The 26,241-nt window shown below is 50.6% G+C and overlaps 1 protein-coding gene across 1 annotated transcript; it reads left to right on the top strand.

Moving 5' to 3' along the window:
- The first annotated feature begins 848 nt into the window (after positions 1 to 848).
- METTL16 (methyltransferase 16, RNA N6-adenosine) lies at positions 849 to 25,503 on the top strand. The gene is made up of 9 exons (XM_060236802.1): positions 849 to 1,084; positions 2,558 to 2,760; positions 3,391 to 3,531; positions 6,566 to 6,681; positions 11,030 to 11,172; positions 14,219 to 14,288; positions 19,435 to 19,524; positions 24,126 to 24,299; positions 24,812 to 25,503. Exons 1-9 carry the CDS (start codon positions 957 to 959, stop codon positions 25,409 to 25,411), a joined length of 1,665 nt encoding a protein of 554 aa, XP_060092785.1. The 5' UTR covers positions 849 to 956; the 3' UTR covers positions 25,412 to 25,503.
- The last annotated feature ends 738 nt before the right edge of the window (positions 25,504 to 26,241 follow it).

Below are 26,241 nucleotides of genomic sequence, written 5' to 3'. Positions count from 1 at the left end.
GGGGCTGATGGGAGTTGTAGGCAAAAAACATCTGGAGAGCTACCGTTGGCCACCCCTGCTATAAGAACATAAGAGAAGCCATGCTGGATCAGGCCAACGGCCCATCAAGTCCAAGACTCTGTGTCACACAGTGGCAAAAAATGTTATATACACACATACACTGTGGCTAATAGCCACTGATGGACCTGTGCTCCATATTTTTATCTAAACCCCTCTTGAAGGTGGCTATACTTGTGGCCGCCACCACCTCCTGTGGCAGTGAATTCCACATGTTAATCACCCTTTGGGTGAAGAAGTACTTCCTTTTATCCTTTTATAAAGTCCGCTCTCCAAAGCATCTATTTTTCTCCCGGAGGATTGATCTGTATAGTTTAGCGAAGTGTGCCTGCAGGCACATGAAGGCTCCCACTTCGAATAAAAGTTTGTTGTAGGTCTCCAAGGTGCCACTGAGCTCCAAATTTATTCCAGAGAGGAGCTGTAATGCCAGGAGATTCCCAGGTCTAGGGTTGCCAGATCCGTGTTGGAAAATACCAGGAGACTTCGGGGGTGGAACCGGGAACGGGCAGGGTTTGGGGAGAGGAGGGGCCTCAGCATGGTACAATGCCGAAGAGTCCACCCTTCAAAGCAAGCATTTTCTCCACGGAGGTGATCGCTGCCGGCTGGAGATCAGTTTTAAAAGCGGGAGCTCTCCAGGCCCCACCGGGAGGTTGGCAACCCCAGCCAGGTCCCCCGGAAGCCGGCGACAAACCCTTGCATGTTTCCCCTTCCTTCCCATGTCCCTTTTTCTAAGCTAGAGGGGCACTTCCGGTCTCGTGAAGCGGGAAGCCGGAAACCCGAGCTTTACCATCGAGCTTCGCGCCGGAAGTTGGGCCGCTCTAGCCTAGTTTTTTTTTTTCCCTCTCTGCGCTCTGCCGAGCCCGCGGGAGGTCTGGAGGAGCTCGGGGCGGCTTTGCGGGATGGCGCTCAACAAGGCGATGCACGCCCGCAACCGCTACAAGGACAAGCCGCCCGACTTCGCCTCCCTGGCCGCCAAGTACCCGGAGTTCCAGCGGCACGTGCAGGTCAGCCTGGCCGGCAGAGTCAGGTAGGAGGGGAAAGCCCCTGCCGCTCCACCCCAGACGGGGCCAGTTGTTGGAAGGTGGCAGGCAAAAATCGCAGGTCCCTGCCCCGAGGAGCTTGCAGACAAGGATCTGCTTGGTGGGGGGAGCAAGCTGGAGAGAGAGGGTGGAAGGATTGGGACGGGCTTGCTTGGCTGCTTTCTGGGCAAGATAGGGAAAGGAGGCAGAATCGGCTAGTACTGAAGACCAGAATGTGAAGCTTCCTTTCTCTTCTTTTTTTTTTCTTTTTTTTTTTTGTCTTCCTTCTATGCAGATTAAAGATTTGGTTTTGTGTGATCGCAGATGTGCTAGATAAGAATCTGGAATCTGCCGCTAAATAGTTGGTAAAACAGGAGGATTTTACAGTAATATCAAAAGATCATAAAATATTTGTAGACTTTAGAGGTAATAGAATCATAGAGTTGGAAGGGACCTCTAGGGCAGGGGTGGCCAACGGTAACTCTCCACATGTTTTTTTGCCTACAATTCCCGTCAGCCCCAGCCAGCATATTCCTCAGCTTTGTGCTGCGTGTACAAATGTGCCAGGAACAGGCTAGTGAAGAAGCTTATAATGTGCGATGCGTGGCTGAGCCGGTGACCCTGCAGTTCCTAATTTGAGGGAAAACGCTGAGTTCTCTCCATGCAAATGCAACATATAACAATTATCTGTGTTTGCTAACAAATCCAAATCATAGTGTTTTCAGTAACATACATTAATCAGATCATACAATAAAATATCCATCCACAGCATAAGCTATTCCTACTGTTTTTTCTGTGATCAGTGTCCAATAATTATATATAATAATGACAGTCTGACAACTGGAGAACTGGTCCAAAACTGTTTTGGGTCCAATAGCCCTTCTTCCATGGACCATCGCCTGAAATAATGAAGTGCAGTCGATAAGTAGTGCCAAAAATCAATTGCTATATTTCAATATGTCTCATTTCTTCTTGCTTTCTCAAATATATGCACAAATCATCACGGGATGTTTCTGCAAATTACCTCCATGTCAGCTTTTCAAAAAAAGCCCCGTGGCGCAGAGTGTTAAAGCTGCAGTACTGCAATCCTAAGCTCTGCTCACCTGAGTTCGATCCCTGGCGGAAGCTGGGTTTTCAGGTAGCCGGCTGCAGGTTGACTCAGCCTTCCATCTTTCTGAGGTCGGTAAAATGAGTACCCAGCTTGCTGGGGGAAAAGTGTAGATGACTGGGGAAGGCAATGGCAAACCACCCCGTAAAAAGTCTGCCGTGAAAACGTTGTGAAAGCAACGTCACCCCAGAGTCGGAAACGACTGGTGCTTGCACAGGGGACCTTTCCTTTCCAGCCTTTCAAAACGTTCCTAATTTGCGAAGCAGAACGTCGCTCAGGTTCCCATTTTGTTCGTTTTCTAATCTTTTCTGCATCGGCAGTTTGGGATGCAAGGCTCAAGGGATTCTCCCCTTTCTGTCTTCTGCCTCCCCAGTGTAAACTTCAAAGATCCAGAAGCAGTGAGAGCCCTGACCTGCACCCTGCTCAAAGAAGACTTCGGCCTCCAGATTGACATCCCGCTAGAGAGGCTGATCCCCACGGTCCCCTTGCGGCTTAACTACATCCACTGGGTGGAAGATCTCCTGGCGATGCGGGATCCTGCAGGGAAAGCTGCGGTTGTGTGGGGGATAGATATCGGTATGCTTCTCTCTCTCGCTGGGTACATTTCAGTTTTGCGAAGAGCTGAAGGTTGAAACGCTTAGGGCTCTTTAGCTTGGAGAAACGTCAACTGAGGGGTGACATGATAGAAGTTTACAAGATAATGCATGGGATGGAGAAAGTAGAGAAAGAAGTACTTTTCTCCCTTCCTCACAATACAAGAACTCGTGGGCATTCGATGAAATCGCTGAGCAGTCGGGTTAGAACGGATAAAAGGAAGTCCTTCTTCACCCAAAGGGTGATTAACATGTGGAATTCACTGCCACAGGAGGTGGTGGCGGCCACAAGCATGGCCACCTTCAAGAGGGGGTTAGATAAAAATATGGAGCAGAGGTCCATCAGTGGCTATTAGCCACAGTGTGTATGTGTGTGTGTGTATATATATATATATATTTGGCCGCTGTGTGACACAGAATGTTGGACTGGATGGGCCATTGGCCTGATCTAACATGGCTTCTCTTATGTTCTTATGTTCTTAAGAGCAACGCGCTATTAGGCTTTGCATGTCACGTGTCGCATGCGGTAGCCGCTTACAGAATTAGGTATTGTCGCCACTACCCGGTTTTTTCCCTACCAGCACAATCTCCTTTTTTTTTTTTGGCTTCGCAGGAACTGGCGCGTCTTGTATTTACCCGCTGCTCGGGGCCACGTTGAACGGATGGCATTTCATTGCGACGGAAGTGGATGATGTCTGTTTCAGCTACGCCAAGAAAAACGTGGAGCAAAATAATCTCTCGGACCTTATCAAAGGTATCTTTCTGTCCCTCTCTGCTCACCTCCCGCACTTTAGCGCAGTGGGGGGGGGGGAGTTTTGCAGGCAAATGATCACGCTGCCAGCCCTACTCGCCCTTTCCGCTAATCGAACTTCAGGCTTGAATCCACACAACAACCCCTGTGAGGTTGGTCGGACTGAAAGGGTGTGTCGTGAGCCTGGGCCTAGTGGGGCCTGCAGGCCCCATAGAAGCCTGCCTAGGAGTGACTGGGGAAAGCCTACATTTCCCAGAATCCCCTCTGTTCCTCTGGTTGGGTGGCAAGGTTTTGGAGTGTCCCAGAGGGTTGGGACCTGGGAGGAGAGCATAAAAAAGGACCAAGCACAGACAAGGTGTGTTCTCTCTGGAAAAGACAGCAGAAGGGATCCCTTACCCAAGAGGGTGAGTGTTGGTATTAGAGCAGGGACTGTCTAGCTCACGGGTGTCAAACATGTGGCCCAGGGACCGAATCAGGTCCCCAGAGGGCTCCTATCAGGCCCCCTAGCAACTGGCTGTCATCTGCTTCCTTCTCCCTCTCTTGCTTCTTTCTGCATCACAGCTTGATTTGCAAGGCTTGCTCAGTCGCACAGGAGCTACAGAGCAAAGCCTCTGTTTTCTCCATTGGCTGAGGCTCCTCCATTGGAGAGGAAGAGGGAAGCAGGGCTTGCTTTGTCAGGCTCTCTCAGTTGCACAGCAGAGTTACTGAGCCAAGCCTCTCTTCCTTCTATTGGCTGAGGTTCCTCCCCCTCCTAGCACCCTGGGGAAAGAAGAAAAGTCCAGAGCTTCCTTTGCTCAGTTCTCTCCGCCCTCCGATCCCAGCGCTTGCTTTAAGCATCAGAGCTGGAGCCAGGCAGACAGGCACAGAGGAAACACGCTGCCCTCTCCGCAGCCGGCGCTCGTGAAGCGCTGGGTTTGCGGTGGGGTCAGCGTGGAGCGATCCCAGCGCTTGCTGGAAGAAGCTGGAGCCAGGCAGGCAGGCGCAGGGGAAGCGCCAGGATCGGAGGCAGAGGCAACGGATCGCCGCCCCCCCACCCCAGAGGAAGGTACCTTCGCTCCATAAGACGCACACACTTTCCCCCCCACTTTTTTTTGGGGGGGAAGTGCGTCTTAAGGTCCGAAAAATACGGTGTGTCAGATTTGGCCCTCATAACAAATGAGTTTGACACCTAGGGTTGCCAAGTCCAGTTTAAGAAATATCTGGGGACTTTGGGGGGTGGAGCCAGGAGACATTGGGGGTAGAGCCAAGATCAAGGCTGTGACAAGCATAATTGAACTCCAAAGGGAGTTCTGACCATCGCATTTAAAGGGACGGCACACCTTTTCAATTCCTTCCATAGGAAATAATGGATAGGGGCACCTTCTTTTGGGGCTCATAGAATTGCACCCCCTGGTCCAATCTTTTTGAAACTTGGGGGGTATTTTGGGGAGAGGCACTAGATGCTGTACTGAAAATTTGGTGCCTCTACCCCAAAAAACAGCCCCCCCAGAGCCCCAGATACCCCTGGATCAATTCTCCATGATTTTCTATGGGAATAAATCTCCAAAGGGAATAACAGAGTTCCCAGCAGACATTTCCCTCCCCCCCCCTCTGACGACCCTGAAGCGGGGGGAGGGCCTCCAAACCGGGGGGATCTCCTGCCCCCACCTGGGGATTGGCAACCCTATTGACACCCCTGGTCTAGCTAAACGCGTCAGGGCCTTTGTTTATTTGCACCAACCTTTACTGTTTTCATATTCGCTGTAGCACTAAACCTTTGTCGCCCGCTTATTGTTTTTAGAGCACTAATGATAAACTTCTTTTTGTTGTTATCCTGCCTGGGTTCTCACGTCTCCTTGGTCACAGTTGAGTCGAGTTACTAACAAGGAAGACGGAGGGATGGTTGGGTGCTGTGGGCCCTCTTTTGCAGACCCTTACCAGAGTGGTGGCAGCCAGTAGAAGGCCCTGCTTGGCCCCTGCTGTTTGACAGGGTGACTGGCTCCAATTCACCCAGCAAGCTTCCGTGCAACAGTGGCGATTCAGACCTGGGACCATCGTCCGGCGTTGACCTTTACACCATGCTGGCTCCTGTTACATTTGGGGAAGTTCCCTTGTCACGTGAACTTAAAGTTTTGAGAGGTTTTATCGATTAACTATATTGATAATACAGAACAGATATAAGGAGAAACGTTTTAACAACCTCCCATATAAATTGTATTGGAGCATGCGAACACAATATATTCTATATCGTACAACTAGAAAAATTCAACATAATGATATCGTTGAGAGTAAAAGTTTACTTCGCGTAACCAAGTTGACTAGCCAAAATAATACTCAAAATATTTTTTTCCCCAAAAAGTGACCCTGGGGTGCACCCCGAATCTGATGATGATGAAAATGATAGAAATATAAAATGAGAAAGAAACTAAAAATAGCAGGGGGAAAAAAACAGAAGTAAGATATAAATAAGATTAATAATAAATCCTATTCAAAGATTCAGAGAGAAAGAATTTGTCTATAAGTGGAATTGCTTGGTACGACATTGTGAGCTGAAATATACTCCATAAATGGGAACCATTTTTCTTCAGAAGAAGTAGATTTAGGGTAAATATCCGATTAGGCTATTTGGTCTGTGATTTTTTCCATAATTAATTGGTCCCATATTTTTGTGAACCATAATGAGACTGAAGGGGTTGCGTTGGACTTCCGGAGAGAAGCTATTGATGTCTTCGCTGCCATTAATAAGCTATAGCTTTTATCCATTTGAGAAAATGCAGCTAAACTATAAGGAAGCATATAGCAGAGACTGCCCTAACAATTAGTAGGAGATTTAGGGGATTAGAGTAGTAAGAACATCTCAAACGATGAGTTTTCCAGTGGGGATTTGGGAAACAGCTCGTGCAAATCTAGATTGCTCAAATATGACATTCAACATCTGGCTTTTGAAGACTGTAATCTCTTTTTTGAGAGCGCTGCGCGTTTTATCATTTGCACTGTTCGCACAGCAAATTTCTACACCTTGACAATGATTCGGTTTTGGGTTTCCTTTTTCCTCCAGTGGTCAAAGTGCCCCAAAAGACACTCCTTTTAGATGCCCTGGAACAAGAGTCGGAAGTTATCTATGACTTTTGCATGTGCAACCCTCCCTTTTTCGCCAACCAGCTGGAAGCGAAGGTATGTTGACTTCCGCTCACCTGGCTGGAAACTTTAGAACGGGGAGCAGAAGTTCTGTGGGAGACCTCCAAGGAACGCCAGGGCTGTAACGCAGAGGCAGGCAATGGCAAAGTGCCTCCCACCAGGGGTCGTCATAACCTGGCTCTGTCTTGACAGCAACAATAGAAGGTCGTGTTAGGCCTGCAGCGCTTGCAACCGACGTTCCCTCTAAACCGCAGAGCCTTGTGAGCAAAAATTTCTATTTTGTGACCTACTGGCAATTAAAGTTGTGAGCTGCTGCATGGATTAGTGGGCTCTGGGGTAAGACAAAAATGTGTGAGCCGGAGGCGAAAAACCTGTGAGCTAGCTCACACTAACTCAGCTTAGAGGGAACACGGAGGCGAAAAACCTGTGAGCTAGCTCACACTAACTCAGCTTAAAGGGAACATTGTTTGCAAGGTTGTGAAGGCCTCACAACAGTCATTGGCCAGTATCGCCCAGTCAAGCGTGCTTTGCAGTACAGCCAAGTGAACTGCTGTTCTCTGCTTCTCAGTTCTGAAGTCCGGGACCAGCTTATTTCGCTTCTGGAGCATCTAGGATAGAATTGTGTCTTCCCGTAATTGTCCGGTCCGTGTTCTTCTAAATAATAATACGTGTCAAAATGTGAAAGGCTATATTGGGAGGAGAGGAAACCAACGTGAATGCATGAAGCGGTCCCTCAGTGGAACAGGCTTCCTTGGGAGGTGGTGGGCTCTCCTGCCTTGGAGGATTTTTAAACAGAGGCTTAGATCCGACAGCAATGCTGATCCTGTGAACTTAGGCGGATCATGGGAAGGAGGGCAGGAAGGGTTGCATCGGTGCTTAGCGCTCATGGGTCTTTCTTACCCACCCAGGGAAATGTGGATGGCCACGATGGGGGTCAGGAAACAATTTTTTTCCAGGCCACTTTGGCCAGAGATCCTGGAGGTTTTTGCCATCTTCTGGGCATGGAGCAGGGCTCACTGGGGATGTGGGGGGGGGGGGGAGTTTTTGTGAATCTCCTGCATCGTGCGGAGGGTTGGACTGGCTGACCCTGGAGGTCCCTTCGAAATCTGTGATTCTATTATTCTAGTCTTTGATTCTACGAAGGTGCCTTCTACTGAATTAGACCCTTGGTCCTTCGAAGTCAGTCTTGTCTACTCAGACTGGCAGGGGCTCTCCAGGGTCTCAGGCAGAGAGAGATCTTTCCCATCACCTACTGCCAGGTCCTTTTAGCTGGAGATGCCAGGGATTGAACTCGGGACCTTCTGCATGCCAAGGAGATGCTCTCCCACTGAGCTACAGCCCTACAGCCAGTTTGGTGTAGTGGTTAAGCACGTGGACTCTTCTCTGGGAGAACCAGGTTTGATTCCCCACTCCTCCACTTGTAACTGCTGGAATGGCCTTGGGTCAGCCATAGCTCTCGCAGAGCTGTTCTTGAAAGGGCAGCTTCTGGGAGAGCTCTCTCAGCCCCACCTACCTCACAGGGTGTCTGTTGTGGGGGAGGAAGATAAAGGAGATTGTGAGCTGCTCTGAGACTGATTCAGAGAGAAGGGCAGGGTATAAATCTGCAGTCTTCTTCTTTGATATGGGTGATGCTTCAGAGAACTGCACAGGCAAAAGGACAGGTTCGTGTCCAAGGTGATGGGCATCTGTCGTTTTAGCAGTGGCGGAACAACTGAGGGAACATGCAGAAGAGAGAGATGAGGGAGCCCAATATCGCAAAGACAAAGGAGTGGTCAAAGAAAGCATAACTTAGGATGAAAAGGAGAGAACACGCAGTCAGTCTTTGTTTCTTGGGAGGGTACAGATGGAGGCCTGGTCTGCACAATACAAATTGCGTTTGCCGTTGGTGATGTGGTGGTATTTGCCAGGCATACTTGCCGCAGGTGTTGATAGCTGCAAACAACAATATGCATTGCATAGTCTCTTGGATTTTTAAAAACTGTTTTCTTTGGCCCTTGCATTTCCTCCCTGGAGGTTACATGTCCCAAGGGCAAAATACAACTGTAGCTGCACCAGTTTGGTGTAGTGGTTAAGTGTGCAAACTCTTATCTGGGAGAACCGGGTTTGATTCCCCACTCCTCCACTTGCAGCTGCTGAATGGCCTTGGGTCAGCCATAGCTCTGGCAGAGGTTGTCCTTGAAAGGGCAGCTGCTGTGAGAGCTCTCTCAGCCCCACCCACCTCACAGGGTGTCTGTTGTGGGGGAGGAAGGTAAAGGAGATTGTGAGCCGCTCTGAGACTCTGTCCTTGAAAGGGCAGCTGCTGTGAGAGCCCTCTCAGCCCCACCCACCTCACAGGGTGTTTGTTGTGGGGGAGGAAGGTAAAGGAGATTGTGAGCCGCTCTGAGACTCTGTCCTTGAAAGGGCAGCTGCTGTGAGAGCCCTCTCAGCCCCACCCACCTCACAGGGTGTTTGTTGTGGGGGAGGAAGGTAAAGGAGATTGTGAGCCGCTCTGAGACTCTTTGGAGTGGAGGGCGGGATATAAATCCAATATCTTCTTCTTCTTCTTCTTCTTCTTCTTCTTCTTCTTCTTCTTCTTCTTCTTCTTCATCCAAAACCAGTATTTTGAAGGAGTATCATAGATGCACAGGTGGCTAGATAGCATCCATGCTTTCACCAGTTTGGAATTGGAACTCGGTGGCCCTCTGGTGCTAAAAGTTTTCTCTGTGTAAGGATAATGCCGACACGGTCTTTGGAATCTGTGGCATTTTGAATATCAGATCATCCCAGAATTCCTGAGGCGGCAGACAAACAAGTTGACCCTCTGTAGGCACTTAGAATCCTAGAGTTGGAAGGGACCTCCAGGGTCATCGAGTCCAACCCCCTGCACAATGCAGGAGACTCGCAAACCCCTCCCCCTAAATTCACAGGCTCTTCTTTGCTGTCACATGGCCATCTCGCCTCTGTTTAATTTGATAATTTTTACCCACAAACAGGTATTATTATTATCGTTATTTGTTTCTTTATATTCCGCCCATTCCACCATAGGGGCTCAGTGTGGAGCACGACATAAATAATAAAACCGCAGTAGCATGGCAATAAAAACTGATTGCAATATGCAGTACACTAGAGTGGTCCAGGTGAGTACCAGGACAGTGTAGCAAATCAGCGCAGCAGGGGAGTGCAATAGGGGAGGCCAGCTGATGTAATAGATGCCCGCCGCCTCACCCGAAAACCTGGCGGGACAGCTCCGTTTTACAGGCCCTACGAAAGGCTAGCAAGCCAGGTAGGGCCCGGATCTCCACGGGGAGCTGATTCCACCAGGTTGGGGCCGGGACCGAGATAGACCTGGCCGTGGTAGAGGCAAGACGGGCATCTCTTGGGGCGGGGACAGTCAGCCTATCTTGGGAGGCCGAACGAAGCGGCCTCCGGGGCCTATACGGGAAGAGATGGTCCCGCAGGTCATGCTGGTCCCAGGCCGCTTAAGGCTTTAAAAGTCAGAACTAACACCTTGAAACGGATCTGGCGCTCTGTAGGCAGCCGGTGCCGGCCGCGGAGCACTGGCCTCGTGCTCACCCGTGCGGGCGATGCAGTCAGCAGGCGAGCAGCCAGCCGCCTTCTGCACCCGCTGCGGTTTCTGGATCAGTTTTGAGGGCGAGCCAGCGTAGAGCGAGTTACAGTAATCTAGCCTGGAAAATGTCAAGCATGCGGGTTCAATGACGAGTCGAAGTTGACTGCGTTTATTGATAGACCGATACATTGGTAACAGGTTCTTGAGAGTAATGCTGAACACACATTGATACAATACTTTTAAGGCCTACTTCAAAGGGATTCCAAGGGATGGGGTCGCGGGGTAGCATTGACACAAACTATCACAAACGTCTACATTCCCATAGCTTTATCAGGACCGTGTCCTTGCTTTCCCCGGATGTCTCTTACCCCCTTACAAGAATGTATGGGAAGGTGCTGATTACTTGGTTTCAGTTCTCCCTACTTCTAATTATGAGCCATAAAGCAAGGCGGGGGGAAGGGAAAGAATAACAAGCTAGCAAAGTTGGATCCTCCGTGATACTTCACAGACCAGGTTAGGCAGGACCCCTAAACAATCAATTATCAATGGAATTTCTCCATGCTTGACAGAAGTGACCACTGCTTGGGTCACTGTAGCCGGGTCTTGCGGGGACAGGTATAGCGCTAGCTGTGTGATCTGCCATAGATGGAAGAAGGCAGGCCCGGCAGCTGCCGTGAGCTTGGCCTCCGCAGAGTGAGGCATCCAGGATCACACAAAAACGGCACTCCCGGCAGTGAGCCTAGACCGGGGTGGCCAAACGTGCTTAATGTAAGTGCCGCACGGGATACCCATCAGAGGTGTGAGAGCCGCAAGACAGAGTGTTGTGTCCTTCTCTAGGGAGTCAATTCCCGTAATCCCAGAAGACCCCCTCCCAGTTCGGTCAACACGGGAGGAATCACCGAGATCATGGCCGAAGGTGGAGAGCTGGAGTTCGTCAAGAGGATCATCCATGACAGCCTCCAGCTGAAAAAAAGACTGAGGTGAGGGAGAGGGAGGGGTGAAGAAGAGGATGATGATACTGGATTTATACCCCGCCATATAATCTGAATCTCAGAGTGGTCACAGTCTCCTTTACCTTCCTCACACACACACACAACAGGCACCCTGTGAGGTGGGTAGGGCTGAGGGAGCTCTGAGAGAACTGCTCTTGAGAGAGCAGCTCTGAGAGATAAGCTTCTGAGAGTCTCAGAGCAGTCACAGTCTCCTTTACCTTTCCCACATACACACACAACAGGCACCCTGTGAGGTGGGCGGGGCTGAGAGCTCTGAGAGAAGAACTGCTCTTGAGAGAGCAGCTCTGAGGGATAAGCTTCTGAGAATCTCAGAGCAGTCACAATCTCCTTTACCCTCCCCCCCCCACGCACACAACAGGCACCCTGTGAGGTGGGTGGGGCTGAGAGAGCTCTGAGATAAGAACTGCTCTTGAGAGAACTGTGACTGACCCAAGACCGTTTGTCCTGCTCAGGACTTCGGCCTGTCGATGGCAAGACCGTGCGCCGAAATGCTCCTCAGTTCAGACCTGCTACCGGAGACGGTGTCTTTCTCGGCGGCTGCTTTGAGATAAAACTGCCTTTCTCATTGCCCCATCACTGTTCACTTGGCACGGAGCAAATTACCATATTTTTCGGACCATAAGACGCACTTCCCCCCCCCCCCAAAAAGGGGGGGAGTGTGTGCGTCTTATGGAGTGAAGGGACGATAGGACGTACCTTCCTCCGAGGGGGGGGGGGGGGGGAGTGCGATCCGCTGCCTCCACCTCCGATCCCGGCACTTCCCCAGCGCCTGCCTGCCTGGGATCGCTCCACGCTGCCCCCACCGCAAACCCAGCGCTTCGCGAGCGCCGGCTGCGGAGGGGACAGCGTGCTTCCTCCGTGCCTGTCTGCCTGGCTCCAGCTCTGATGCTTAAAGCAAGCGCCGGGATCGGAGGGCGGAGGGAGCGATCCTGGCGCTTGCTGTAAGCGTCAGAGCTGGAGCCAGGCAGACAGGCACGGAGGAAGCACGCTGCCCCCTCCGCAGCCGGCGCTCGCGAAGCGCTGGGTTTGCGGTGGGGGCAGCGTGGAGCGATCCCAGCGCTTGCTGGAAGAAGCTGGAGCCAGGCAGGCAGGCGCGGGGGAAGCGCCAGGATCGGAGGCGGAGGCAGCGGATCGCCCCCCAGGAGGAAGGTGCGTCCTATGGTCCAGAGCGCCTTATGCACCGAAAAAATACGGTAGTTGTGGGAGTTAAAGACCCAAATGGTGAAGATAAAGGAGAACTGAAAAGTCCAGTCTCAGGGCGGAGGCAGTGAGGTTGGGGGAGAGGCACGGGGAATGTGCAGTGGAAGGGCTGTGTTTGTGGAATCCACTTCCCCCACTTATTATTGCAGCACCTCCCATCTTGTCCACCTTCCGTCCGCTTCTCCCTGTCCTCCTCTTTCGCAGTTTTCCAGATGCTTTTCCTTGGCGAAATTGGCAAACACTTCCTTTCCCAGATTGGCAAAAGAGAGGTGAAAGTCAACCAGGAAGTAGTTTCCCTTCTCCCTGGTGAGGGTTTTAGAGCTCTCTGTTTACTCAGTGAGGAGGAAAATGCACTCTGGGCTTGCTCTTTGGCACTTCCATGTAGTCGACACCAGTTTGGTGTAGAGAGCCAGCTTGGTGTAGTGCAGAGGACTGGGCTTGATTCCCCATTGTTCCTCTTGCAGCTGCAGGAATGGCCTTGGGTCAGCCATAGCTCTGGCAGAGGTTGTCCTTGAAAGGGCAGCTGCTGTGAGAACCTTCTCCAGCCCCACCCACCTCACAGGGTGTCTGTTGTGGGGGAGGAAGGGAAAGGAGATTGTAGGCCGTTCTGAGACTCTGTCCTTGAAAGGGCAGCTGCTTGGAGAGCCCTCTCAGCCCCAACCACTTCACAGGGTGTCTGTTGTGGGGGAGGAAGGGAAAGGAGATTGTGAGCTGCTCTGAGACTCTGTCCTTGAAAGGGCAGCTGCTGTGAGAACCTTCTCCAGCCCCACCCACCTCACAGGGTGTCTGTTGTGGGGGAGGAAGGAAAAGGAGATTGTAGGCCGTTCTGAGACTCTGTCCTTGAAAGGGCAGCTGCTGTTAGATCCCTCTCAGCCCCAACCACCTCACAGGGTGTCTGTTGTGGGGGAGGAAGGGAAAGGAGATTGTAGGCTGTTCTGAGACTCTGTCCTTGAAAGGGCAGCTGCTGTGAGAGCCCTCTCCAGCCCCACCCACCTCACAGGGTGTCTGTTGTTGGGGAGGAAGGGAAAGGAGATTGTAGGCAGTTCTGAGACTGTCCTTGAAAGGGCAGCTGCTGTGAGAACCTTCTCCAGCCCCACCCACCTCACAGGGTGTCTGTTGTGGGGGAGGAAGGAAAAGGAGATTGTAGGCCGTTCTGAGACTCTGTCCTTGAAAGGGCAGCTGCTGTAAGAACCTTCTCCAGCCCCACCCACCTCACAGGGCATCTGTTGTTGGGGAGGAAGGGAAAGGAGATTGTAGGCCATTCTGAGACTCTGTCCTTGAAAGGGCAGCTGCTGTGAGATCCCTCTCCAGCCCCACCCACCTCACAGGGTGTCTCTTGGGGGAGGAAGGGAAAGGAGATTGTAGGCCATTCTGAGACTCTGTCCTTGAAAGGGCAGCTGCTGTGAGAGCCCTCTCCAGCCCCACCCACCTCACAGGGTGTCTGTTGTGGGGGAAGAAGATAAAGGAGATTGTGATCCGCTCTGAGATTCGGAGTGGAGGGCGGGATATAAATCTAATATCTTCTTTATCTTCTTCTTTGGTACGATCCGGAGGATAGGTTGTGCCCTGGCTCGAAACTGACGCTGGGGCTGAAGTTTACCCTCAGAGTCCCTTCTAGTTCCACCTTTGCAGATGTCAGTCTCTCACACATACGACGTTTATCTGATTCTCTCTTTTCCAGCTTTTGGCCTCTCTCGCATGGCTTCCCCTCTTCTGTATTCCCACTGCCCCGTTTTTAAAAAAAATAATAATAAAAAATGCAGCCGCTAGCTGGGATAGAACGGCCTAATTCTTTAACAAATCATTTTAACAGGTGGTACAGTTGTATGCTGGGAAAGAAATGCAGCTTGGCGCCCTTGAAAGAGGAGCTTCGAATCCACGGTGTGAGTATGCCGCTCATTGCTCTTTCTGTTTTGTAACCTGCCTTGGGTCTCAGCGGGGAAAGGCGGACTACAGAGAAAGGAAATAGGCACACAACAGCTGTTCCTTGCAATTGTGTGGTTGCACAGTTCCTTGTGCAAAAGGCACCTCCGTGATGCAGTTGCCGTAGAAGCAGCACAACAGGGCCTTTCGTGTTAGTGTGAGTGTTGGCTTGCCTATCTGGGGGGAGCTTAGCTTTAGCAACAGGTGCTCACAGTTGAAATGTGCTGAACCCTCCCACCACCTCTCATTTGTTGTGTTGGGTGATTTTCTCCGCTGAGCTCTGAAGTGGCCAAGGGAAGATCAGCTGCATGTAGAAGAAGAAGATGATGATGATAGTGGATTTATATCCCACCCTATATGCTGAGTCTCAGAGCGGTCACAATCTCCTTTACCTTCCCCCCCCCCTGCCCCCAACAGACACCCTGTGAGGAAGAAGAAGACTGCATATGTATACCCTGCCCTTCTCTCTGAATCAGGAACTCAGAGCAGCTTACAATCTCCTATATCTTCTCCCCCAACAACAGACACCCTGTGAGGTGGGTGGGGCTGAGAGGGCTCTCACAGCAGCTGCCCTTTCAAGGACAGAGTCTCAGAACAGTCTACATTCTCCTTTCCCTTCCTCCCTCACAACAGACACCTTGTGAGGTGGGTGGGGCTGAGAGGGCTCTCCCAGCAGCTGCCCTTTCAAGGACAGCGTCTCAGAACAGCCTACAATCTCCTTTCCCTTCCTCCCTCACAACAGACACCCTGTGAGGTGGGTGGGGCTGAGAGGGCTCTCACAGCAGCTGCCCTTTCAAGGACAGAGTCTCAGAACGGCCTACAATCTCCTTTCCCTTCCTCCCCCACAACAGACACCCTGTGAGGTGGGTGGGTCTGAGAGGGCTCTCCCAGCAGCTTCCCTTTCAAGGACAGAGTCTCAGAACGGCCTACAATCTCCTTTCCCTTCCTTCCCCACAACAGACACCCTGTGAGGTGGGTGGGACTGAGAGGGCTCTCCCAGCAGCTGCGCTTTCAAGGACAGAGTCTCAGAACGGCCTACAATCTCCTTTCCCTTCCTCCCCCACAACAGACACCCTGTGAGGTAGATGAAGATATTGGATTTATATCCCGCCCTCCACTCCAAAGAGTCTCAGAGCGGCTCACAATCTCCTTCACATTCTCCCCCCCCCCCCCCCCACAACAACAGACACCCTGTGAGGTGGGTGGGGCTGGAGAGGGCTCTCACAGCAGCTGCCCTTTCAAGGAGAGAGTCTCAGAGCGGCTCACAATCTCCATTACCTTCCTCCCCCACAGCAGACACCCTGTGAGGTGGGTGGGGCTTAGAGGGCTCTCACAGCAGCTGCCCATTCAAGGACAACCTCTGCCAGAGCTATGGCTGACCCAAGGCCATTCCAGTAGCTGCAAGTGGAGGAGTGGGGAATCAAACCCGTTTCTCACAGATAAGAGTCCGTATGCTTAACCACTACACCAAGCTGGCTCTCAAGGGAATCTTTTTCTCCCTCTCTCAAAATACTAAAGCTCCAGGGCATCCTGTCAAGCTGATGGGCAGTAGGTCCAGGGCAGACAAACACTGATTTGCACAGAGAGTAATTCAAACGTGTAATTTGCTGCCAGAGGGTGCAGCAGCGTCCCCAAGCACAGACAACCTTAAAAGAGGATTTGATAGATTCATGGAAACCGGGTCTGTCAGTGACTACTAGCTACAATGACTAAAGAGAACCCCACAATCAGAGGCAGTCAACTTCTGAACCCCAGGGCCAGGAGGCAACATCAGGGGAAGGCCTCGGCCTCTCTGCCCTGTTGCTGGCCCTCCAGAGGAACTGCTTGGCTGCTGTGTGAGGCAGGATGCCGGACTAGATGGACCCCTGGTCTGACCCAGCAGGGCTCTTCTGATATCCTTATGAAGGCCTCAACCTCTATGCCCTGTTTTTGCCCTCCAGAGGAACTGGTTGAGGCCACCGTGTGAGGCAGGATGCTGGACTAGATGGACCACAGGTCTGATCCAGCAGGGCTCTTCTTATGTTCTTAGGAAGGCCTCGGTCTCTCTGCCTTGTTGTTGGCCCTCCAGAGGAAGTGGCTGGCCACTGTGAGACAGGATGCTGGACTAGATGGACCACTGGTCTGATCCAGCAAGGCTCTTCTGATGTCCTTATGAAGGCCTCAGGCTCTCTGCCCTGTTGCTGGCCCTCCAGAGGAACTGGTTGGCCACTGTGTGAGGCAGGATGCTGAACTAGATGGACCACTGATCCAACAAGGCTCTTCTGATGTCCTTATGAAGGCCTCAACCTCTATGCCCTGCTTTGGCCCTCCAGAGGAACTGGTTGAGGCCACCATGTGAGACAGGATGCTGGACTAGATGGACCACTGGTCTGATCCAGCAAGGCTCTTCTGCGGTTGTAAACAATTTTATTAGTAACATATGGTAGCAAAACTATATCTATATCTTACAACTTAAAAAAGAAAAATTTATCTACCCCATATCTTACTTTTCCCCCACCCCTCCCCCCGTTACTTGACCCCCGCCAGTGTTATTTACTTAAGAAAAAACAAATATTAAAGGTACCCTTAACTATTAAAGAACCAAAAGTTATACTCTTATTTTAAAAACTTAATCATTATCAAAGATTGTCCAGTGTCCCTTTATTTTCCACTCTTTTTCTACGTATCTTCTGAACTTCTTCCACTCCAACTTAAAAAGTTCTAAATCATAGTCTCTTTAATATTCTTGTTAATTTGTCCATTTCACTCCATGACATAACTTTAATAATCCAGTCCCATTTCTCTGGTATTTTTTCTTGCTTCCACAACTGCGCATACAATGTCCTAGCAGCTGAGAGCAAGTACCAAATTAAAGTTCTATCTTTTGGAAATTTTTCCATTTGTAATCCCAACAGAAAAGTCTCTGCAACTTTGTTAAACTCATATCCCAAGATATTAGAAATCGCTTGCTGAATCATCTGCCAAAACGTTTTAGCTCTTTCACAAGTCCACCACATATGGTAGAAAGAACCTTCATGCTTTTTACATTTCCAACACCTGTCTGGCATCTTGTTATTCATCTTTGCTAATATTTTAGGAGTCATATACCATCTATACATCTTAGTTTTCTTTAATACTGATCCAGCAAGGCTCTTCTGATGTCCTTATGAAGGCCTCAACCTCTTGCCCGGTTGTTGGCCCTCCAGAGGAACTGGTTGAGGCAACTGTGTGAGACAGGATGCTGGACTAGATGGACCACTGGTCTGATCCAGCAAGGCTCTTCTGATGTCCTTATGAAGGCCTCAACCTCTTGCCCGGTTGTTGGCCCTCCAGAGGAACTGGTTGAGGCAACTGTGTGAGACAGGATGCTGGACTAGATGGACCACTGGTCTGATCCAGCAAGGCTCTTCTGATGTCCTTATGAAGGCCTCAACCTCTTGCCCGGTTGTTGGCCCTCCAGAGGAACTGGTTGAGGCAACTGTGTGAGACAGGATGCTGGACTAGATGGACCACTGGTCTGATCCAGCAAGGCTCTTCTGATGTCCTTATGAAGGCCTCAACCTCTTGCCCGGTTGTTGGCCCTTCAGAGGAACTGGTTGAGGCAACTGTGTGAGACAGGATGCTGGACTAGATGGACCACTGGTCTGATCCAGCAAGGCTCTTCTGATGTCCTTATGAACTACGTAGCCTGTGTCCCTGTAGGGTCTTCTGAGCTCCGCTTTCTTGCTAGTCTCCCAGACAGCATCGTGGACTTGCGGAGACTCAGCCAGGGTTTGCTTCTGCCTTCACGTCATTCCTGTTCCTCTCTGCTATTCATTCTGCACTCCTTCTCTGTTGTAGAAGACCTGAGGCCTGGTCTGTGTGTGCAGGACTGTGTGGTGGTGAAGGCTTGAGATGGCAGAGAGTGGACTGTACCACTTCAGACTGCAGGTGGGAAATGCCGTTTTTTCTCTTTTCAGTGCTTCCCAGAAGCAGGGGGAAACTCCACGTTGGAAGAAAACCAGCACGCCAAGCGTCGAAGGTTCTAATCCAGGCCTTTTCCTTGCCGTGCTAGGTTTCTGAAAGCGGGGAGCCTACTTCTGTGGGGGAGCATTCTGTATTGCCAGGGCTTTTTTTGTAGCAGGAACTCCTTTGCATATTAGGCCACACACCCCTGATGTAGCCAGTCCTCCTGGAGCTTCCAGTAGGCCCTGTACTAAGAACCCCGTAAGCTCTTGGAGAAATGGCTACATCAGGGGGGGTGTGGCCTAATATGCAAAGGAGTTCCTGCTACAAAAAAGGCTCTGAGTGTTGCAGTCTCTTCCTCACTGTCTGGAGTAATGCAGTCCGCTCTGTTCCCACTCTCTGCACGTGTGGGGTTATTCTGCTGCATGCGTCCGTCCTGCTGGCGTGCTTTCCATAGGGATGAAGGGCACAGAAGGCAGCTTCTCCTGCCGTTCAGCTTGGCAGAAAGTTCTAAGGAGAAGGGCTACGTCATCTTTCTCTCTCTTTTTCGTGCCTTATTGTAAGACTTAAGGCAACGGGGTAAGCCTGGAATATCTCTGCTGAGGGTCGCACTGTACATCGTAGTGAAGGCAGTTTGGAGTTTCTTTCCAGGGCTTTTTTTGTAGCAGGAACTCCTTTGCATATAAGGCCACACACCCCTGATGTAGCCAATCCCCTAAGAGCACTTAGTGCAGAAGAAGAAGACTGCAGATTTATACCCTTTTCTGAATCAGAGTCTCAGAGCAGCTTACAATCTCCTTTATCTTCTTCCCCCACAACAGACACCCTGTGAGGTTGGTGGGGCTGAGAGAGCTCTCCCAGAAGCTGCCCTTTCAAGGACAGCTCCTACAAGAGCTATGACTGACCCAAGGCCGTTCCAGCAGGTGCAAGTGGAGGAGTGGGGAATCAAACCTGGTTCTCCCAGATAGGAGTCCACACACTTAACCACTACACCAAACTGGTTCTCGGGGCCTACTGTAAGCTCCAGGAGGACTGGCTACATCAGGAGTGTGTGGCCTAATATGCAAAGGAGTACCTGCTATAGAAAAAGCCCTGTTTCTTTCAAAAGTTTCTTGGTGGCTGGGATCGCTTAAAAAATAATGGAGGGAAGGTTGCTGACGTAGATGTTTTTGCCCGGTACAGGTTCCTAAAGTTACCCACACCGAATTCTGCCAGGGTCGCACCATGAGGTGGGCTCTGGCGTGGAGCTTCTACGAAAACGTCAAAGTGCCCGTAAGTGTCTCTGTGTGTCTCTCTCTCTCTTCCCCTTTCCTTTTGAATATGGATTTTGCTAAAAAGGTTATTAAGCCCCAGCACTCCTCCTTGGGGATTTTCTTCTTCAGCATCTGACAAAGGCGTTGAGGCCAAAAACAGTGCGTGTGGGGAGCTCAGGGTGGGGCACCACAAAGTGGAGGAGTGGGCGACAACGTGGCAAATGCCGTTCAGTGTTGGGAAATGAAAGGCGATGCACATTGGAAGGCAAAAAATCCCATCTTCAAGCATAGGCTGATGGAGTCTCAACCAATGAAGAAGACCGCAGATTTATACCCTGACCTTTTCCCTGAATCAGAATCTCAGAGCGGCTTACAGTCTCCTTTATCCCCACAACAGACACCTGTGAGGTGGGTGGGGCTGAGAGAGTTCTCCTAGAAGCTGCCCTTTCAAGGACAACCTCTGCCAGAGCTATGGCTGACCCAAGGCCATTCCATTCCAGCAGCTGCAAATGGAGGAGTGGGGAATCAAGCCCAGTTTTCCCAGATAAGAGTCCGCGCACTTAACCACTACACCAAGCTGGCTCTCTCCGCTAACAATACTCCCTCCTCTAAGCTGTGGAGTCTTGTGAGCCAAAATTCTTTTTTGTGAGCTACTGGCATGGAAGTTGTGAGCTCCCGCATCAGTAAGCTTGCTCTGGGGCCATTTTTCTTGAGCCCCGTGGCGCAGAGTGGAAAAGCTGCAGTACTGCGGTCCCGAGCTCTGCTCACGAGCTGAGTTTGACCCCGGCGGAAGCTGGGTTCAGGTAGCCGGCTCAAGGTTGACTCAGCCTTCCATCCTTCCGAGGTTGGTCAAACGAGGACCCAGCTTGCTGGGGGGAAAGTGTAGATGACTGAGGAAGGCAATGGCAAACCACCCAGTCAAAAAAGTCTGCCGTGAAAACATTGTGATACGACGTCACCCCGAAGTCGGAAACGACTGGTGCTTGCACAGGGGACTATCTTTACCTTTAAGACAAAAAGGTGTGAGCTGGAGGCTAAAAAACGGAGCTAGCTCACACTAACTCAGGGGGGAACACTGGTCTCAACTTGCCAAGACTGAGAGGGGGAAAGATCTTGGCATCATAGTAGATAGCTCGATGAATGCGTCAACCCCGTCCGCTGCAGTGGTCAAAAAGGCAAACAATCTTAGCCGTTAGCCATTATTAGGAAAGGAACTGAAAATGAAACGGCCAATATTATAATGCCCCTGTATAGATCTCGTTTGGAACGCTGTGGGCACTTCTGGCCCCTGGATCTCAAAGAGGACATTGTGGAGCTGGAGAAAGCACAGAAGAGGGCAACCAAGGTGACTGTGGGGCGGAGCATCTTCCCTATAAGGAAAGGCCGAAGAGTCTGGGACTTCTCAGTTTAGAGAAGAGCCGACTAAAGGGAGACACGATAGAACAGGGGTGGCCAAACTTGCTTAATGTAAGAGCCACACAGAATAAATGTCAGATGTGGAAGGAAGGAAGGAAGGGAGGAAGGAAGGAAGGAAGGAAAGAGAAGACTGCAGATTTATACCTTGCCCTTCTCTCTGAATCAGAGACTCAGAGCGGCTTACAATCTCCCATATCTTCTCCCCCCACAACAGACACCCTGTGAGATGGGTGCGGCTGAGAAGGCTCTCACAGCAGCTGCCTTTTCAAGGACAACTCCTACAAGAGCTATGGCTGACCCAAGGTCATTCTAGCAGGTGCAAGTGGAGGAGTGGGGAATCAGACACGGTTCTCTCAGATAAGAGTCCATACACTTCACCACTACGCCAAACTGGCTCTCGTGGCCTACTGTAAGCTCCAGGAGGACTGGCTACATCAGGAGTGTGTGGCCTAATAGGCAAAGGAGTTCCTGCTATAGAAAAAGCCCTGTTTCTTTCCTTTTCCAAATTGGCAAAAGAGAGGTGAATGGGACGCAAGTCAACAAGGAAGTCATTTCCCTTCTCCAAGGAAGGAAGGAAAATAGATGGGGAGGTGGAAAGAAAGTGACTTTAACTTTAAATGCATTCTCCAAGCTGCTGACTGGCTTGGAGGAGTGATTTAAAGAGACGAATGCCTTCTCCAAGCTGACCAGCAGGGTGGTGGGGATTTCTGGAGCCCTCCAACACGTGTGAAAGAGCCACACGTGGCTCTCGAGCCGTAGTTTGGCCACCTCTGCAATAGAGATTTATAAAATGATGCATGGGGTGGAGAGAGTCGAGGACCCTTTTTCTCCCAAAATACTACAGCTCAGAGGGCTTCCAATGAAGCTGATGGACAATAGGCTCAAGACGAACAAAAGCAAATATTTCTCTATGCAGCAAGTGATAGAAATATGGAATTTGCTGCCAGAGGATTTAGCAGCAGCCATGGACATAGACTGCCTTTACAAGGGGATTAGATAGATTCATGGAGGGCAGGTGGCTACTAGCCAAGGTGATTAAAGAGGACTTCTGTGTTCACAGATAGTCATCCTCTGAATCTCAGAGCCAGGAGGCAACATCAGGGGAAGCGCTCAGCCTCTGTGTCCTGCCCTCTGTGCCCCTACAGTAACTGGTTGGCCACTGTGTGAGGCAGGATGCTGGACTAGATGGACCACTGGTCTGACCCAGCAGGGCTCTTCTTGTGCTCTTATGAAGGCCTCAGCCTCTCTGCCCTGTTGCTGGCTCTCCAGAGGAACTGGTTGGCCACTGTGTGAGGCAGGATGCTGGACTAGATGGACCACTGGTCTGACCCAGCAGGGCTCTTCTTGTGCTCTTATGAAGGCCTCGGCCTCTCTGCCCTGTTGCTGGCTCTCCAGAGGAACTGGTTGGCCACTGCGTGAGGCAGGATGCTGGACTAGATGGACCACTGGTCTGATCCAGCAGGGCTCTTCTTGTGTTCTTATGAAGGCCTCGGCCTCTCTGCCCTGTTGCTGGCTCTCCAGAGGAACTGGTTGGCCACTGTGTGAGGCAAGATGCTGGACTAGATGGACCGCTGGTCTGACCCAGCAGGGCTCTTCTCATGTTCTTATGAAGGTCTTATCAGCCTTTGTGTCCTGTTGTTGGTCATCCAGAGGAACTGGTTGGCTACTGTGTGAGACAGAATGCTGGACTAGATGGTCTGATCCAGCAGGGCTCTTCTGATGTTCTTATGAAGGCCTCAGGCTCTCTGCCCACTTGTTGGTTATCCAGAGGAACTGGTTGGCCACTGTGTGAGACAGAATGCTGGGCTAGATGGTCTGACCCAGCAGGGCTCTTCTGATGTTCTAATGAAGGCCTCAGCCTTTCTGTCCTATTGTTGGATCTTCAGAGGAACTAGTTGGCCTCTGTGTGAGACGGGATGCTGGACTAGATAGACCACTGGTCTGATCCAGCAGGGTTCTTGTGTTCTTATGAAGGCCTCAGCCTCTTTGCCCTGTTGTTGGCCCTCCAGAGGAACTGGTTGGCCCCTGTATGAGGCAGGGTGCTGGACTAGATGGACTACTGGTCTGATCCAGCAGGGCTCTTCTTATGTTCTTATCAATGCTTTTCTCAAAGAAATGCAGCGTTGAACCCACCCCCAGTGCGCAGAGTGGCTGGAGCGATTCTCTCTGGCACCTAGCTGTGGCTTTATCCTTTTTTACAAGGGAGCCATTCTTGACCCCTGGTGTGTGTTTGATGGGCTGCGGATTCAGCTTGCAGAGACTGGAATGGGCAGTGCCCTAGAAGAGGGTGTACGAATGCCCATTTCCTTGCCAAGCTGGCAGCAGGCTGGAGCCACACACACCTGGAAACGGCACTGCCTTGGCCGGGGCTGAGGGCCTGGGCAGACGGTGCTGACTGGTTCCTTAAGCAAGGGCACCATCTGCCTGGCAGAAATATGCCAACGAGTTCCTGCTGGGCTTTTTCTACAAGAAGCCTTGTGTGGAACAATGGTGGTGTCAGGGGGTGTGGCCTCATATGCCAACGAGTTCCTGCTGGGCTTTTTCTACAAAGAAGCCATGTGTGAAACAATGGTGGTGTCAGGGGGTGTGGCCTAATATGCCAACGAGTTCCTGCTGGGCTTGTTCTACAAAGAAGCCCTGTGTGAAACAATGGTGGTCTCAGGGGGTGTGGCCTCATATGCCAATGAGTTCCTGCTGGGCTTTTTCTACAAAGAAGCCCTGTGTGGAACAATGGTGGTGTCAGGGGGTGTGGCCTAATATGCCAATGAGTTCCTGCTGGGCTTGTTCTACAAAGAAGCCCTGTGTGAAACAATGGTGGTCTCAGGGGGTGTGGCCTAATATGCAAATGATTTCCTGCTGGGCTTGTTCTACAAAAGAAGCCCTGCATACTTGTATCTCCCTTGATCACAGTATGTATTTTACCAAAGATGAAAAATCGCCAGTTGTCTTACAAAAATCTCGTCGTCTTACAAAAGGCATCAATATAGCTGCAGTTGCTGATTCATTTAATTTATTCTCTGATTCCTCCACTAGGGGGCTGTTTTTCCTCAACACTGGTTGTTGTTAGCATATAAGATACCATTTATTTATAGAATTTGTATTAAATATACATCCTCTGCCATTGGAAAAATGATATAATAATAAAGCATTTTTTAGTTATCCCAAGCAGAACAGAATAACTGTGTCCGTCTTTTCTCCTTTCAGTCACCCCCTTCCAAGAAAAGAAAACTAGAAAAGCCTCGGAAACCAATTACTTTCCTAGTTTTGGAGTCGACCATGAAAGAGTTAGCTATTAAAGCATCATCTCTGGGGCTGGAAGCTTCTGAAGGGACGAAAGCAGTTGCGGCGTGGATTAAAAAAATTCTCAGTGACCTGAAGGTATATTAACCATGATGGGCACATTTTTTGAAAGTGATGTTTCTTTAATTAATTTCTTTAACAGCACCAGAGAGCCAGTTTGGTGTAGTGGTTAAGGGTGCGGACTCTTATCTGGGAGAACCGGCTTTGATTCCCCACTCCTCCACTTGCAGCTGCTGGAATGGCCTTGGGTCAGCCATAGCTCTCATAGGAGTTGTCTTTGAAAGGGCAGACTCTTATCTGGGAGAACCGGCTTTGATTCCCCACTCCTCCACTTGCAGCTGCTGGAATGGCCTTGGAGCAGCCATAGCTCTCATAGGAGTTGACTTTGAAAGGGCAGCTGCTGTGAAAGCCCTCTCAGCCCCACCCACCTCACAGGGTGTCTCTTGTTGTGGGGAGAAAATAAAGGAGATTGTAGGCCGCTCTTGAGACTCTGATTCAGAGAGAAGGGCGGGGTATAAATCTGCGGTCCTCTTCTTTAGGATGGTAGCGCAGGATTCTAAAGACTTGGTTTTTGTTTGCTTTGGAAATAGGTCCAGTACAAATGCATCCCTTGCGGAAAAGACGAAGTCAGCCTGTTTCTGACCGCTTTAGAGAACTCCTGGATCCATTTGAGGAGAAAGAAGAGAGAGCGGGTCAGGCAGCTGCGTGAGCTTCCTCGAGCTTCCGTTGATTTCCTGCAAGCCCCGGAAGAGAAGGAGAACCCCCAGAAAGATTCTGGTAAAACCAAAGAGTGTGAAGAGAACGAGGCAGGGAGCATCAGAAGAGGGTCCCTGGAACTTGAATCCCCGCAAGGTCTAAATAGCTCCTCTCCTGTTAAGGAGGGGAACAGCCAAGCCTGTACTGAGGGAAGCGAGGAAGCCAAACCGCCAGCAGTTGCCTCAGCAGGCTCTGAAGAAGCTGGCGGGGCTAAGGAATCCAAAGCTTTTGGCACTGGCAGCCAGGCCACTGAAGCCGGGCCGCGGGCCGCCATCTTGAACGAATGGTTCCTTTTCAAGTGCATCTTAAACGTGAAGCAAGAAAAGGAGGATTTCTTGGTCGAGATGCACTGGGTCGAAGGGCAGAACCGGGACTTGATGAACCAGCTGTGCACCTACTTAAAGAACCAGATTTTCCGGCTGGTCGGGACTTGAGTGCTTTTTGCGAGGGAAGAATGTAGATGGGACTTATTTTTGTAATCTTTGCTCTGGTGTCAATATGGTCGATGATAACCTTTGCTGTGAAAGTGGCTGCTTTTTTCTTTTTTTAAACCCACAAAGTGTAAAATCTCGGGGGCTCTCTAACAGCACCAGAAACCTAGATGGGATGGGAGCAGAGGTTTAGCTACTGAGCTACGCTTAGAACGTGGCACTGCGTCTGTGTTCAAAGGGCAGAGCCAGTGGTAGGTTCCTCAGCAGAGCTGCGTCTTTTCACAAGTGTTCTATACCAGTTTTCCACAAAAAGTTCCGGAAAATAAGCCTCTGGGATCGCTGTTGCTCGTTGAACCCATTCTCATTTCTCGGCATAATATAGCCCTACCTTTGGAGAACTGGGAATCTCTCTGCTGGCGGTACCCTGGTGTAACCTGAGAGCAGGCACGTGCTCTGATGCTCAAGCAACCAAGAGGATTCGAATAGTGAGGCATACTGTTGTAGCTGCGTTCTCAGAAATAACTGTTGAATTGAATGTAGCCCCTAGCAGGGCTTCTTTTGTACAGGGACTCCTTTGCCTATTAGGCCACACCCTCCTAATGTAGCCACTCCTCCTGGAGCTTACAATCGGCCCTGTACTATGAGCCCTGTAAGCTCTTAGAGGACTGGATACATCAGGGGTGTGTGGCCTAATATGCAAAGGAGTTCCTGTTTCAAAAAAAGCCCTGACTCTTAGTATGTGAAATGTTCATTGCTTGCAGCTGTACTGTGCGTTGCCGGCTCGCTCAGAAGAAATTGTACAGGAATTGATGGGAGCAGGTTAGAGCGGTGTC

The sequence above is a fragment of the Heteronotia binoei genome, chromosome 4 (assembly GCF_032191835.1).
Source record: "Heteronotia binoei isolate CCM8104 ecotype False Entrance Well chromosome 4, APGP_CSIRO_Hbin_v1, whole genome shotgun sequence".
NCBI classification, from domain to species: Eukaryota; Metazoa; Chordata; class Lepidosauria; order Squamata; family Gekkonidae; genus Heteronotia; species Heteronotia binoei.
The sequence above is the reverse complement of the archived record's forward strand: the minus strand, read 5'-3'. Positions and strand labels throughout refer to the sequence as shown.